The sequence below is a fragment of the Chiloscyllium plagiosum genome, unplaced genomic scaffold, assembly GCF_037043375.1.
Source record: "Chiloscyllium plagiosum isolate Xiang-an unplaced genomic scaffold, Cpla_swu_hap1 HiC_scaffold_12, whole genome shotgun sequence".
Lineage (NCBI taxonomy): Eukaryota > Metazoa > Chordata > Chondrichthyes > Orectolobiformes > Hemiscylliidae > Chiloscyllium > Chiloscyllium plagiosum.
Genome location: NW_028270150.1, coordinates 77,743,558 through 77,759,187, shown reverse-complemented (window position 1 = coordinate 77,759,187; position 15,630 = coordinate 77,743,558). Strand labels below are relative to the sequence as shown.

The window sequence follows — 15,630 nt, the reverse complement described above, 5'->3', positions numbered from 1 at the left end:
CAACTTGTCAGGTAAATGCTCATGAACAGTAACTTTAAGGCCTTCCAGTTATGTTTATTCAATTCACAATATGTGTTTTCAATAAATCTTGCCATTTCCTTTCTGTGCAATATGTCCTTTAAGATCAGGGCAGGCTGGGAAGTATATTGAAAGGTAAGTTTCCTGATTATAACATCTTTAGGTTACAACAAATAGCCATACGACCCAAGGTTGCCATGGGGATGAACAGCTTGAGAAGCAAAGGTAACAAGGAAGCCAACTGCAGTAGGGTTGGGTTTTAGCTATGTTCCTGTTTGACAGTTCAGAACACAAATTTTATGAGAGAAAAATTAGCAATGTTCTCTCTTAATGAAACAGCTTTATGTTTGGCAGGTTTTAATTAGATCCTTGTGGCAAAGCAGGTCATTCACAAGAGAATCTGTATTATCTTGTGTCATGTAACTGTAAATTGGACAAGACTCAGTGACAAAACTGAAACAGCAGCAGACACCATCAGACCAATTAAAAAGTTAAAGGGGAAATATCTGGGAACCCATGTGACCAGGGATACCATCTCAGGAATAAGAGGGGGTTTACTTTGTCGGTGGTAATCATGTCCAGGGATTTTGGATAAAATATAGCTGCTGGCGAACATGGTTCAAGGGCTGAAAGAATTTGACGGGAAGAAGGGTCATATCCTACAAAACAAAGCTAGGCTATAAAACAGATTGCTTATGCTACTACATTTTTGCCAAAGCAATGCAAGTAGCTGTAATTATGTCAGGTGTAACTTTGCCATATTAACTATTTAAAGCATATTTATATTATTTAAAATATCCTTCAGCTTTTAATTGCTGTCCGAATTGTGCTGTTTTTAGTTAGTTTGTTGCAGTGAAAGTTTAAAGAATAAAACCTGGTCTATTGGTTTTACTTCCATTGGCATGAGGAATCCTTCATGGGTAAATTAACCTTTTGTTTTACAAATGTGCACAGGCAATGCAGCAGATACCTTTCTTATGCATTTCAAGGTCATATCTCACCAGGAGTATAACAGAGTCAAATCATAAGTGCTATACTTTATCTCTCGTCAGGGGCAATCAAAATGGATTTTGAGAGTCTGAGAAGACGGTTCCTTTTAATAATTATTCAACTCTTCTACTGTGGACTGGACAAACCACTCTCAGGTGCTGTAGTGTCATTAAGAACAGATCCAAACCAAACTCTGATGAAATGCAAGCAAAATTGCAGAGTCTGCTTTGAAATTGATTGAGAACCACGCAAAAGTGCTGAACATGGTGATGGAAAACTAAGAAATGACTATTCCCTTTGTAGAACACATCTTGAAGGTAATGTTCAGGGTTGTGCAGAAGAGAAAGAATGCCACTCTTGATTAGCAGCCTGCTGTCCAAGGAAGAAGGAACATGGTGGTGAAAAACTTTCCTTATTAGAGAGGTGGTCATCAGAATAGGAGAGAAAAAGCATTCAAGTAGTGTGCCAAGGTTAATGTTGCCTAAACGTAAATGATAGATTTGCTGTGATTTTAACAAACACTTTACATATTGATTTTAGACAGCAATCACTTTAATCTCACACACAATGGAAGACAATTCACAGCAATAATGTGGGATCATGCAAAGTTGTTCAATTTGGAAAAATATTTTAATAATTTTAAATTATTATTTAAATGGACAAAGACTACAACATTTTGAAGTACATAGGAACCTAGCCCGTGAGTCACAAAATGTCAGTGTGCAGGTAAAGCAAGTACTTGAAAAGGCTAATAGAAGGATATCCTTAATCATAAGAGGAATTAAACATATAACTTAAGGAAGTTATACTTCAGTTTTTCAGGGCACTGGTGAGACTGTACCTTGAATATTGTACAGACTTTTCTCATTTAAGGATGGATGCCAATAGCAAGTGGTCTACTAGGATGATATCTCGAACGTTGCTTCATGAGTGTATATTGGAACGGCTAGGTTTGCTTTCACTGGAGTTTCAAAGCATGAAGGGTGACACTATTACAGTTTAGAAGATCTACGGTTAGAGTGTGGGATTCTTGTGGGTCAATCCACTTTTACAATTAGCAGTCTACCATTTAGAGCAGAGGAGAGTTTTTTGATCAAAGTAAAATGTAAAAAAGATAAATGGAGATCAAAAAACATGCCAATCTCAAAAAAATTGTTCTCGCTCATACTCACTTGGCTAACTAAACTATATTTTAAAAATAATTGAACAAGGGTGCTACGTATGGCAGTCAAACACTTATTTGACCTTAGCTTTAAGCCCTTGAACAAGCTTCAATTCAAGGAAGCAGAAGGTACAACATCTGCTCTGTGGTTTTCCAAATGCTCCTTCTCCCCCCGGCACTGTGTACGCATGCAAACCCAGCATTCTTCACTGGAAAAAATATCGTCTGGGAACCATTTTGCTCATATTTACTTACTTGTCAGCAGCATGACATATTGTCCCACATGTGTCTGCCATGTCATCCACAAGAATGGCCACTCGATCTTTAACATCACCAACGAGCACCATCCTATCTACCTCATTTGCCTTCTTTCTCTCTTTATGGATCAACGCAAATTCAACATTCAACCTATCTGCAATTGATGTTACCCTAAAATGAAAACCACAAAGAAGTGCATTACAGCATCAGTAAGCAAACTGGAACCTCTCAAGATTTAGCAGTTTTCCAGCTGGAAGAAAGGCAGCATTATACAGATCAAACTATGAGACATGTGATGTGAATCAGGAATGTTATTTTTGAATTTGTAATTGAAGACTGCACCCAATACAATTGCTTTTTGGCATCCCTCATTTCTGCGAAATACGAACGATGAAATTATAATTAAAACGCAATTTTCTCCTACACTGGTATATTGTATGGACTATCTAAATAGCACAACCAGACCAATCAGCAAATTGTATATTAATAACCGGACTCAACCACTCACCTTTTGGCTCCACCTGCATCAGGAGAGACAATTATGGAATTTCTCCACTCTGGAATATTCTCCTTTATCCACTGCAGTACTGCTGGCTCTGCATACAAGTTATCCACAGGTATATCAAAAAAGCCCTGTTCAAGGATGATTAAAGTAATCAGTTTTTGGAAAAAGGCTAAATGTACAGTATTCTTAGCTTCAATGATGTCTCCAAACGCTTATTGATTAAATTTGTTTGGAACAATGGATCTTCCTGCCCACTGAACCCTTTACCTGGAATCTTCAGATTTTGTTTTTCAAGTAATAGCAACAGCAATTTTATAAAAAGTTGATTCGTTATGTTAATCAACATTCATTGTTACAAATTTAAATTTTTCAATTATACTTGTTCCAAGCGCTTCTGCAGATAGGAAGTTAACCAATTGAACAATTAAAGCATTTCATCCAAGGTAAATATAAAAAGACAATTCTTTGTTCATGCCATTCAAATGATTCAATTAGAATAAATGGATTAGCAGATATAATTGATACACTAAATGCAATCAGTTACCTGTATTTCTACAACTTAAGCAAATCTATTTTGATGAATTTTTTATTCAGGTTCATCACCTTTAAAATACTGAACATACAGAATATGAAAAACACAAAACATGTAGAACTTGATTGAAATTACAGTTACAAATAAAATCAGTGACTCATTTTGCCATTTACACAGACATCTAAATCACATTGCATAATATCCCAACAGCAGCGTATTGGTCAATGTGTCACAAAGCTGGTTACTTTTCTCTAAAAACTGTTCCTTTTCTCAAGGATACTAAGTCCTTGGGTTTTTTTTCAGAGGGGCAATAAACCGCTCTCTGTGCTGATTAGACTGGCTTGGTACAGAGATTAAAGGGTGTTGAGAGGCCTTTTTTATTTGTAGGAGAAAGTGAGGACTGCAGATGCTGGAGATCAGAGCTGAAAATGTGTTGCTGGAAAAGCACAGCAGGTCAGGCAGCATCCAAGGAGGAGAATCGACGTTTCGGCCATGAGCCCTTCATCAGGAATTCTTCTGCTCCTTGGATGCTGCCTGACCTGCTGTGCTTTTCCAGCAACACATTTTCAGCTTTTTTATATGTAATCAGGCCAAAGTGGTCATATTTAGAAGTGACCTGGATAATGAAAGGGGTGGGGTCAGTTCTCTCGCTGAGCAGTTTACTTCAGTCCAGAACTAGCTGGGAGTTCAACAGTGAGCTGTGTGAAAACAAACTCTCTCTCTTTTTGCTTTAACTTCAACCTGTAAGCATCTGTTTCACTTGTTCAAGTGGGTTTGCTTATTGGGACTGTTGTGTATATTCAGATCAGCATAATTTAGTTTAGATAGACTGAGTTGTGTAGGGGTTCTTTATTCTGTTCTTTGCGTTTCATTGTGTAATCTTGTGAATAAATTTTTGTCTGTTTTAAAACCTGGTAGTCAACCTAGCTACCTCACTCCGGGTAATTTTCACTGTGCACTTAACGATACAAATTGCAAAGTTATGGTTTGGACTGCCTGCTTAAGAATGTTGTGCGTGGTCTGGCCTAGTCCATAACAGACGTTTGAAAATTCAGTTCAGTGCATTGTTTTTTTGTCTTCACATCGTGTTCTCTACAAATTTTAGATCGATTTTGGGGGAAGTGGCAGGTATTCATTAAAGAGAATACTTGAGGGAAGACTCTCAATTCATTTTTATGTATTGCACCTGAAGCTCTCCCTGTTTAAGAGGAGGGTTGATTTACACCTACATCGACAACTATTTTTGCCTTTGATAATTAACCACATATGTTGATTTGCACTTTTGAAGAAATCATCCGTTACTAATCAGAGGTCGACCACAATGCTCAAATGGTGGAATGCTCAAAGTCAAATCCCTGTTGTCCCGGTAGCAGACTAAAATGAAACTCTAATAAAGCTCAGCTATCATTTGCAGAATACTCTAATCAGCTTGCACCAACTCACAGAGCATATCAAAAACAAAATGTGACCCTGATTTACCACCCAACAGTGGCATTTGTCAAGTGCTCCTTCAAAATGTGGTTTTCTTTGATCAAGAACAGATTTTTTTTGCAGCGAGTAACTCTTGCTGTTTCCAATTGACGACACAAAATAAACAAATTGTGCAGTTAATTAACAAACATGTGGCCAAGAAGAGTTCACACACTGCATCGCGTTAGACCTTTTTCGAAAAATATTGCCTAATAAGAGATATCTTGGCATGGTTAGGTAGTCAATATGAAGTCTAGCTGCTAATACTTGACTAAAATGATGTAATGCTTTATACCAACCTGTATCTGAGAGGCATGCAAATCCATGGTGATGATATGATCTGCTCCAGCAACTGACAACATGTTGGCCACAAGCTTGGCTGAAATTGGGGCACGACTCTAAAAGAAGACAGATGTGAGTCAGATCTCCGACAGCACAAATGCATGAATTCAGCCCAGATAATGTTCCAATCTGTCAGGATTCTTCAGGAACTGGTTAATTCTCCTGTAATAAATCAAGTTGGAGTTACATTGCATTCAATGGAAATCCACATTACTGAACGACACTGTTTCCTGGAATGTGTTATCCCACCTTGGGTCATTAATGCACTCCATCAGAGTCACTGTCAAATATATCTAACCTCAAAAGTACTTTCTAACAATGCAGATTTAGCATCACTGATGGGTTGAACTGAAAATGTATTGACCTATGTTGATTGAGAAGGCATGAAGACAATTACTTGAATGGAAATGGTTAAGGAAAGCCATACACAACAGTGAAATACTCGACCTGAGTGTTGAACTTCATGAAATATAGCATGCTAATGTAGCTATTACTGCAAAATGAGGACTAAGGGCTCAAATCTCTCAAGTGAGGTGACTCACTTTCTGCTTAAAAGCCCAAACTTAGTCACTATCAGCCTGGTCCAACTTATCAGTTTTTCCAGATTTCAAAACAAGTTTCATATTCTGAAGAAAGAACCAATTCCAGCCATCAATTTTTAGTGGCAAGCTGTGATACAGACAACCAATTTGAAGCTGCAATTCTGTGGAACTTCATTTCAGTCACCATTAATAGGGTATTATTCTTGGATTTAGCTTTCTTGACTAACTCATGAAAAATCCTTTGCATTATACAGGAAAGTAAACGTAGGGCAGATTGGTAACAACCAGGAAACTGGAACTCAAGACTTTCAATTGAAGATAGGTTCGGTGCGCAATCTTTTTTACAATACATTTTGTTAAGATTTCCAAGTATCTGCATTTTTGACAAGTCAATTTCAAGCAAGGCATAAACCTACAAGAACAGAACTCAAAAACCAAAAGGAAATTCCTATATCACATACCATGTAAAATACAAACTCATCGTCAATGTGCCTACTCGACAGTGTATATTTCACTCTCCCTCTGGTACGTGAATAATGTCCAAATGAAGACACAATAGCACTGGGGAATGGAATGTTGCCTAATTTTGACTGTTGGCATTGGTAATTTTCAAGTCAAACATACCAGTTATGTGTGGAATAAAGACTTTAACAGTGTATTAAGTCATCCTAAGTCCAACTTTACAGTAATTCTCATGACACTAGAAGAACACTGGACACAACTGCCACTAGTTCAAGGCTAGGCAAGACTAGAGTGTGTCAAAATGGGAACACTTGTGTTATAACTCATTAACAAGAGACTAATCTGTTTTAGTAAACCTAATATGATACAGATTTATAAACTTACTTTAGAATTTAGAAATCCTGATCAAAATATTATAATTAAAACTTAGTAAATGAAGCACTGTAGCACAATTGTGCTAGTTTTTGACTCAGAATTCAGTTAAATATGAGTAAAGCTTAAAAATGGTAATAAGCAGCCAGAAAGATTGACCAAGTATTTTTCACATGCTAGCATGAAGTCCTTGTGCAGCACTTCACTGATTCTCAAAGAGAATTTAGTGTTAACTTCTATTTATTTCACCAAGAGAAACAATCCACTTAATTGAAGAAAATAAAGTAACATTTAAACTGATGTTCAACTCAGTCAATTTGTTGAAAAACATGTAAAATTAGTTTATCCTGTATACCATTTGGACATCCTAGTCTTTTCAACAAGCATAATACAAAGGGTTCTTGTCAATGGTTATTAAATGAGCTGAATTTTCTTTTTAAATATTACAACAGACCAGTTGTATTTGATATCAAAAGGGTCATTTTATTCTATTTTAGGAGTAAATTCGACATCTGAGCTACTCAATTAACTGAAAAATGAGATCTATTAATTCAGAAAACCCGAGAACTGTTGAGAGCCACTGGTAAATGTTGGTGAGATGAATTTGTAAAAGCACAAACCATGGAAACAAATTTTAAACAGTAGTTGGACATAGCAATGTTCCTCAAATGACAATCATTAATATATTTGAACAATTTGTACTTAAGGTTATTTGCTTGAGAAGTTGGAAGTTTACCATTGCAGTTATCAGATTAACAAAATTATACATTTATTTGCATAATTAGGAGAGAGAAGTCCATAAGATGCCTGAAATGTAGGCCATTTAGCCCATCAACTCTGTTCTGCCTGTTCTGATAATCCACAACTCCACTTTCCTGCCTTTTCCCTTACAGCCCTTATTCACTCAGTGATTGAAGATTTGTCTAATTCAGCCTTGAGTATATTTACAACTCAGTCTTGACAACCCTCTGTGGTAAAGAATTCTACAGATTCACACATGCTCTCACAATTTGCATCATGCAAATCAGGCAAGAGAGAAATCTGATTGTCTAAAGTTAAGAAAAAAAACACAAACCCTACTGCGATGAAAAGAATGTTATTTGAGATCACTGGTTATCCACTAGGATGTACTTCAAATGATTTTAGGTCAAAATGCTTGACACTGAATTGCACAAATCAAAACACTAACTTTCTGATGTCAATTCTAACAGATGAACACAATGCAAACATTAACCTGCATAAAACTGTCATTACCAATAATTAATGCTATTTGCATTACGCATGAATGGACTAGGTGATTTTAAAATATCAACCAGTTTAATAATTTGTACCCGAGAGTTAACCAAATTTTAAGGGAAGAATTCAGCCTGAATTTCCATGTGAATCATTAACTAAAACAAGATAATCTTCAAAACTCAACAGCAGGTTATAGTCCAACAGGTTTATTTGGTAGCACTAGCTTTTGGAACACTGCTCCATCAGGTGGTTGTGGAGTATAAGATCGTAAGACACAGAATTTATCACAAATGTTTAAAGTGTGATGTAAATGAAATTACATATTGAAAAAGATCTGGATTATTTGTTAACTCTCATCTTTCAAAATGAACATGTTGGTTTCAGTTCTTTTGTATGTAGAGTCATAGATGTATAGCATGGAAACAGACCCTTCAGTCTAACACAGCCGTGCTGACTCAATCTAGCCCCCCCTGCCAGCACCCAGCCCATATCCCTCCAAACCCTTCCTATTCATATACCCATCCAAATACTTCTTAAATCTTGCAATTGTACCAGCCTCCATTACTTCCTCTGGCAACTCATTTCATACGCATATCACCCGCTGCATGAGAAAGTTGCCCCTGAGGTGCCTTCCATATCTTTCCTCTCACCCTAAACCTATGCCCTCTAGTTCTGGACTCCCCCATCCCAAGGAAAAGACGTTGCCTATTTATCCTGTCCATGCCCCTCATAATTTTGTAAACATCGAAAAGGTCACCCCTCAGCCTCTGACACTCCATGGAAAACAGCCTCAGCCTGTTCAGCCTCTCCCTAAAGCTCAAATCCTCCAACCCTGGCAACATCCTTGTAAACCTTTTCTGAACCCTTTCAAGTTTCGTAACATCCCTCTGATAGGAAGGAGACCAGAGTTGCATGCAATATTCCAACAGTGGCCTAACCAATCTCTTGTACAGCCACAACATGACATCCCAACTCCTGTACTCAATACTCTGACAAATAAAAAAAGTATACCAAACTCCTCCTTCACTATCCTATTGACCTGAGACTCTACTTTCAAGGAGCTATGAACCTGCACTCCAAGGTCTCTTTGTTCAGCAACGCTCCCTAGGACCCTACCATTAAGTGTATAAGTCCTAAGATGTGCTTTCCCAAAATGCAGCACCTCGCATTTATCTGAATTAAACTCCATATGCCACTTCTCAGCCCACTGGCCCATCTGATCAAGATCCTGATGTAATCTAACGTAACCTTCTTCGTTGTCCACTACATCTCCAATTTTGGTGTCATCAGCAAACTTACTGACTGTATCTCTTATGCTCGCATCCAAATCATTTATGTAAATGACAAAAAGTAGAGGACCAGCACCGATCCTTGTGGCACTCCACTGGTCACAGGCCTCCAGTCTGGAAAAACAAGCCTCCACAACAAGCACCCTCCGTCTTCTACCTTTGAGCCAGTTCTTATCCAAATGGCTAGTTCTCCCTGTATCCCATGAAATTTAACCTTGCTAATCAATCAGTCTCCCATGGGGAATCTTGTTGAACACCTTTCTGAAGTCCATATAGATCACATCTGCCACTCTGCACTCATCAACCCTCTTTGTTACTTCTTCAAAAAACTCAATCAAGTTTCTGAGACATGATTTCCCATGTTGACTATCCTTAATCAGTTCTTGCCTCCCGAATACACATACATCATGTCCCTCAGGATTCCCTCCAACAACTTGCCCACCACCGACGTCAGGCTCACTGGTCAATATCTCCCTGGCTGGTCTTTACCGCCTTTCTTAATCAGTGGCACCACGTTAGCCAACCTCCAGTTTTCTGGCACCTCACGCGTGACTATCGATAATACAAATATCTCAACAAGAGGCCCAGCAATCACTTCGCTAGCTTCCCACAAAGTTCTAAGGTACACCTGATCAGGTCCTGGGGATTTATCCACCTTTAAGCGTTTTAAGACATCCAGCACTTCCTTCTCTGTAATGTTGACATTTTGCAAGGTGTCACCATCTATTTCCCTACTTTCTATATCTTCCATATCCTTTTCCACAGTAAATACTGATGCAAAATACTCGTTTAGTATCTCCCCAGTTTTCTGCGGCTCCAAAGAAAGGCCACCTTGCTGATCTTTGAGAGGCCCTATTCTCTCCCTAGTTACCCTTTTGTCCTTAATATATTTGTAAAAACCCTTTGGATTCTCCTTAATTCTATTTGCCACAACTATTTCATGTCCTCTTTTTGCCCTCCTGATTTCCCTCTTAAGCATATGCCTACTGCCTTTATACTCTAAGGATTCACTCGATCTATCCTGTCTATAACTTACATATGCTTCCTTCTTTTTCTTAACCAAACCCTCAATTTCTTTAGTCATCCAGCATTCCCTATACCTACCAGCATTTCCTTTCACCCAACAGGAATATACTTTCTCTGGATTCTAGTTATTTCTAAGGCTTCCCATTTTCCAGCCGTCCCTCTACCTGCGAACATCTGCCCCCAATTAGCTTTTGAAAGTTCTTGCCTAATACCGTCAAAATTTGCCTTTCTCCAATTTAGAACTTCAACTTTTAGATCTGGTCTATCCTTTTCCATCACTATTTTAAATCTAATGGAATTATGGTCGCTGAACCAAAAGTGCTCCCCGACTGACACCTCAGTCACCTGCCTTGCCTTATTTCCCAAGAGTAGGTAAAGTTTTGCAACTTCTCTAGTAGGTACATCCACATACTGAAACAGACCATTTTCTTGTACACACTTAAATTCCTCTCCATCTAAACCTTTAACACTATGGCAGTCCCAGTCGATGTTTGGAAAGTTAAAATCCCCGACCATAACCACCTTATTATTCTCACAGATAGCTGAGATCTCCTTACAAGTTTGTTTCTCAATTTCCCTCTGACTATTAGGGGGTCTATAATACAATCACAATAAGGTGCTCATTCCTTTCTTATTTCTCAGTTCCTCCCAAATAACTTCCCTGGATGTATTCCAGGAATATCCTCCCTCAGCACAGCTGTAATGCTATCCCTTATCAAAAACGCCACTCCCCTCCTCTCTTGCCTCCCTTTCGCTCCTTCCTGTAGCATTTGTATCCTGGAACATTAAGCTGCCAGATCTGCCCATCCCTGAGCCATTTTCTGTAATTGCTATGATATCCCAGTCCCATGTTCCTAACCATGCCCTGAGTTCATCTGCCTTCCCTGTTGGGCCCCTTGCATTGAAATAAATGCAGTTTAATTTATTAGTGCTACCTTGTCCCTGCCTGCCCTGACTGTTTGACTCGCTTCTGTTCTCAACTGTACCGGTCTCAGATTGATCTCTTTCCTCACTATCTCCCTGGGTCCCACCCTCCAAGCAGCTGTAGCAAATTTCCCTGCCAGTATATTAGTCCCCTTCCAATTTAGGTGCAAACCATCCTTGTTCAGGTCACTTCTACCACAAAAGAGATTCCAATGATCAAAAAATTTGATCCATACACCAGCTCCTCGGCCATGCATTCATCTGCTCTACCCTCCTATTCCTGCCTTCACTAACTCGTAGCACTGGGAGTAATCCAGGTATTACTACTCTTGAGGACCTCCTTTTAAATTCCTGCCTAACTCTCTAATCTCGTTTCACAATCTCAACCGTTTCCCTTCCTACATGGTTGGTTCCAATATGGACAATGACCTCTTGCTGGCCCCTCTCCCCCTTAAGAACATTCTGCATCCTGTCTGAGACATCCTTGACCCTAGCACCAGGAAGACAACACACCATTCTGATTTTTCGCTGTTGGCCACAGAAACGTCTTTCTGTACCTCGGACTGGAGAGTCCCATAACACAATTGATCTCTTGGAACCCGACGTACCCCTCGTTGCATTAGAGCTATGTTCGTGCTATGTTCCCCTGAGAATCCAGCATCCCCTACATTTTCCAGAGAGAAAAAAAAAATTGCAGAACTTTTTAAAAGTTACATTCTCAAGGGAACTTTAACAATAGGTTTGCCCAGATAATGCATTTAAGGTGTGAGCTTGCCCTGCGTGAGACTATTTGTGCCCTAATGTTCAGACTGATTCTAACCAAAAGAACTGATTTACAGAATCTTTCACGGACTCACGGAGTTTTTGAGCAAAATAAAATGTAATTCTGCATTTACACATTCACCCCTCAGACTTATATGCATGGCTGCACGTGTGTATGTGCCTATGGGGGCGTGGGGGGAGTGTATCTGTGTGTCTGTGTACCCAACAAACCACTTCAGTAAAACAGAAGTCATCTCAACTACTTGGGTTACACTTTAATCCTTTCAAAGATGAACTATAAACAGCCCCTTTGAGCACCAAGTTTCCCAAACTAAACTAGTCCCACTTGCCTGCATTTGGCCCATGTCCCTCCAAACCTTTGCTATTCCTGTACTTATCCAAATGTCTTTTACATGTAACCGTACCTGCATCCATCACTTCCTCTGGCAGTTCATTCCACACACTAAACACCATAGTTTGAAGAAGTTGCCACTTAGGTCTGTTTTAAATCTTTCTCCTCTCACCTTAAAAAAATGCCCCCTAGTTTTGGACTGAAGCAGAATTAGCGTATGCACACTGTAGGCAGTTACTTCAATAAATATCATACAAGTTTAAAAGCATTTTCCTCCTTATGAACAGGGGTGGAAAGGAGTGGGTCAAGGTGAGATCACCAGATTTGACAATACAAATTATCATTATCAAAGTTTATTGATAGCGCCTCAGTGACAAAAACATAAACAAGCAAATAGTTTTTTATTTTATCCAAACAATTCTCCTCTAAATTGGGTAATCTTGACACAGATATAGAGGATGTTGGCTTTGACAGCTCAAATCATCTATCACTTATTTGTTCACATTACTTTCCAAAAGTATGGTCTAACTACACGGAGGAAAATAGTTGTTTTAGAAATTTACCAGAAATCAAATGCCTTGAAAGCAAACTTCACATCAGACAGAGACGACATGAACTGGTGAAAGATTTAAGCTAAGGTCATTGTGACTGAAGTATGCAGTGGTTGGAGAGATGCTATTGAACATTTCCACAGACTTTGAGACAGACAAGTAGCAGAATACATAACTAGATTGTGACTGTCCAAACTCATTTCATGTAGAATCAGAGTAGCAGAAAAATTCACATCAGTCAGGTTGTCTCTCGCATCAGATTCCGGAGGTGAAGGGTCTAGATTTAACACAGCCTTTTACTTGTCACAAAAGTCAGTGGCTATTACTCATGTTATACCTATTTTTCAATATTAATTGAGTTAATCTTCAAGGAATCTTTCAGAGTCAGAGTCAATCTGTAGAGGTAAACTAATTATTCCCTCCTCACTGGGAGACAGCCATCATACTTTATATAGTTTCTAACTTGCTTCTGAAAGAAAATTGTTCCTATTCATGAATTGCAAACAGTTTCCAGTCAAGACTTGCACCCTCAACATTCCCTTCCCTCTAACCTCCACAGTTACCCCTAAATAGTTGCATCAGGTTACCATGCAATCAGAAAGAATAACAGTTCATACAAACAGGATCCAAGACACCAAAAGCAAAAGATTGGTGTGTAAATATTGGTTCACTTATTGACTGTGGAGCAGGCCAACGTCAGAAATACCATGACAGCAACTAATGTTATAGCGCAATGAATGTGATAAACATTTAAAATGAATTAGCCAACAGTGCTCTGGTACGTATATCGGTATCTGAACAGATTGTTTCCAACTTGTAAAAAGTCTACTTTTTCAAAAAAAAAACCAAAAGGTATTGTGCAAATATTAACTCTAATATTGGCAGTATAAAAAAAAACTGAAAAATGTTGACAGAAGAGCAATGACCAAATATACTAACAGGAAAACAAAGTTTGAGATGAAAAGCACAGACTACCCAAGATCTTTGTAATACGTACATTCAAGTAGTAAGATTATACTTCAGCATCACAGGGCATTGGTGAGACCACATTGGGGGTACAGTTTACAGTATTATATCTTTGTAAATCTTTACTTAAGGAAGAATGGATTTGTGTTGGAAGCAGTTCAGAGGTTCAATTGATCTGCAATAGGAAGGGTGTTCTGAAACCTGAGGGGATGCGGAAAAGATTTACAAGGATGTCGCTGGGGTTGGAAGGTTTGAGCTATAGTGAGAGGCTGACAAGGCTGGGCTATTTTGCCTAGAAGTCGAGGGGTGATCTTCATAGAGGTTTATCAAATCATGAGGGGCATGGATAGGGTGAATAGCCAAGGTCTTTTCCCCAGGATAGAGGAGTCCAAAACTAGAGGGCATAGGTTTAAGGTGAGAGGGGCAAGATATAAAAGAGACAACATTTTTTACACAGTGGGTGGTGCATGTATGGAATGAGCTGCCAGAGGAAGTGGTGGAGGTGGTATAATTACATGATAGTTACATGAATTGAAAGGATGTAGAGGGATATGGGTGAAATGCTGACAAATGGGACTAGATTATTTTAGGATGTCTGGTCAGCGTGGATGAGTTGGACCGAAGGGTCTGTTTTTGTGCTGTACATCTCTATGACTGACTAGAATAGTATGGAAATCTGGTTGGCATGCAGGAGTTGGACAGAAGGTCTTTTCCTTGCTGTATGATTCTGGCTCTGACTAATATCTGAAGATGGCATGTTATCTTGTGAAGAAGGCGAGGCTTGTATCCTATGGAGTTTCATAGACTGACAGATGGCTTGATTAAGGAAAAGAATAGGTTCTTGGTAAGCAAGGGGTGAATAGGGTTAGGCAGGAATGTAGATGAGGTAACAATGGTTCGAACACATGGACTCCTTTCCATTCAAAACCTATATATCGTATGTATGAACAGGAATGGAAGGTTATACAGGAACTGTATACATTATTAGTTTAGCCATAACATGAATACTGTGAACAGTTCTGATCACCTCATCAGAGAAAGGATGTAATTACATTCGAGAAAGTGCAGAAATGAACTGTGAGGATGTTGTCTTGACTCTGAAAATATAACCAAAGAAACAGTGGCTCAGTGGTTAGCACTGCTGTCTCACAGGGCCAGGGACCCGGGTTCGATTCCAGCATTGGGCGACTATCAGTGTTGATTTTGCACAAATCTCTGTGTCTGTGTGGGTTTTCTCCGGGTGCTCTGGTTTCCTCCCACAATCCAAAGGTGTGTAGGTTAGGTGAATTGGTCATGCTAAATTGCCCACAGTATTCAGGTATGCATAGGTTAGGTTCATTAGTCAGGGTAAATGTAGAGTAATAGAGTAGGGGAATGGGTCTGGGTGGGATACTCTTCAGAGGGTCAGTGTGGACTTGTTGGGCCAAATGGCCTGTTTCCACACTGTAGGGATTCTGTGATTCTAAGAAAGATTGGATACATTGGGGTTGTCCACCTTGGAACAAAGAGTTTTGTGGTATTTAAGGTTGTGAGGGCATATTTATCTTTTTAACAATGTCAGCGACTAAGAAGCATAAACTTAAACTGTTTGCTAAAAATATTAGAGGGATAGTAGTAATAGTAATAACCAGAGTAATAACTTTTTTCTCTAGAGGGTGGTTGGGGTCTCGAACTAATTTCGTGAAACAGCAATAGATGTGGAAACCGATTTTAAAGCAACTGCCTAGATATGAACCCTAACTGTAGTCCTTTCACATGGAAGACAAAATATGAAAGTGGGATTAGGCGGACGGATTCAGTTCTCAGTTTGTGCAGAAAGGATGGGGCAAATTCTGTACTGCAATTTTCACAAAATTCTGAACAGCATTTCA

The 15,630-nt window shown here is 39.0% G+C and overlaps 1 protein-coding gene across 1 annotated transcript in view; it reads right to left on the bottom strand.

Moving 5' to 3' along the window:
* LOC122555490 (ribose-phosphate pyrophosphokinase 2-like) overlaps positions 1-15,630 on the bottom strand; it is a 45,279-nt gene that overhangs the window by 12,774 nt on the left and 16,875 nt on the right. Inside the window, exons 3-5 of the mRNA XM_087992959.1 lie at positions 5,235-5,333; positions 2,937-3,061; positions 2,426-2,599 (exon numbers count right to left, since the gene is read on the bottom strand). Coding sequence (XP_087849085.1) covers positions 2,426-2,599; positions 2,937-3,061; positions 5,235-5,333 — 398 coding nt within the window. The remainder of the gene's footprint in view (positions 1-2,425; positions 2,600-2,936; positions 3,062-5,234; positions 5,334-15,630) is intronic.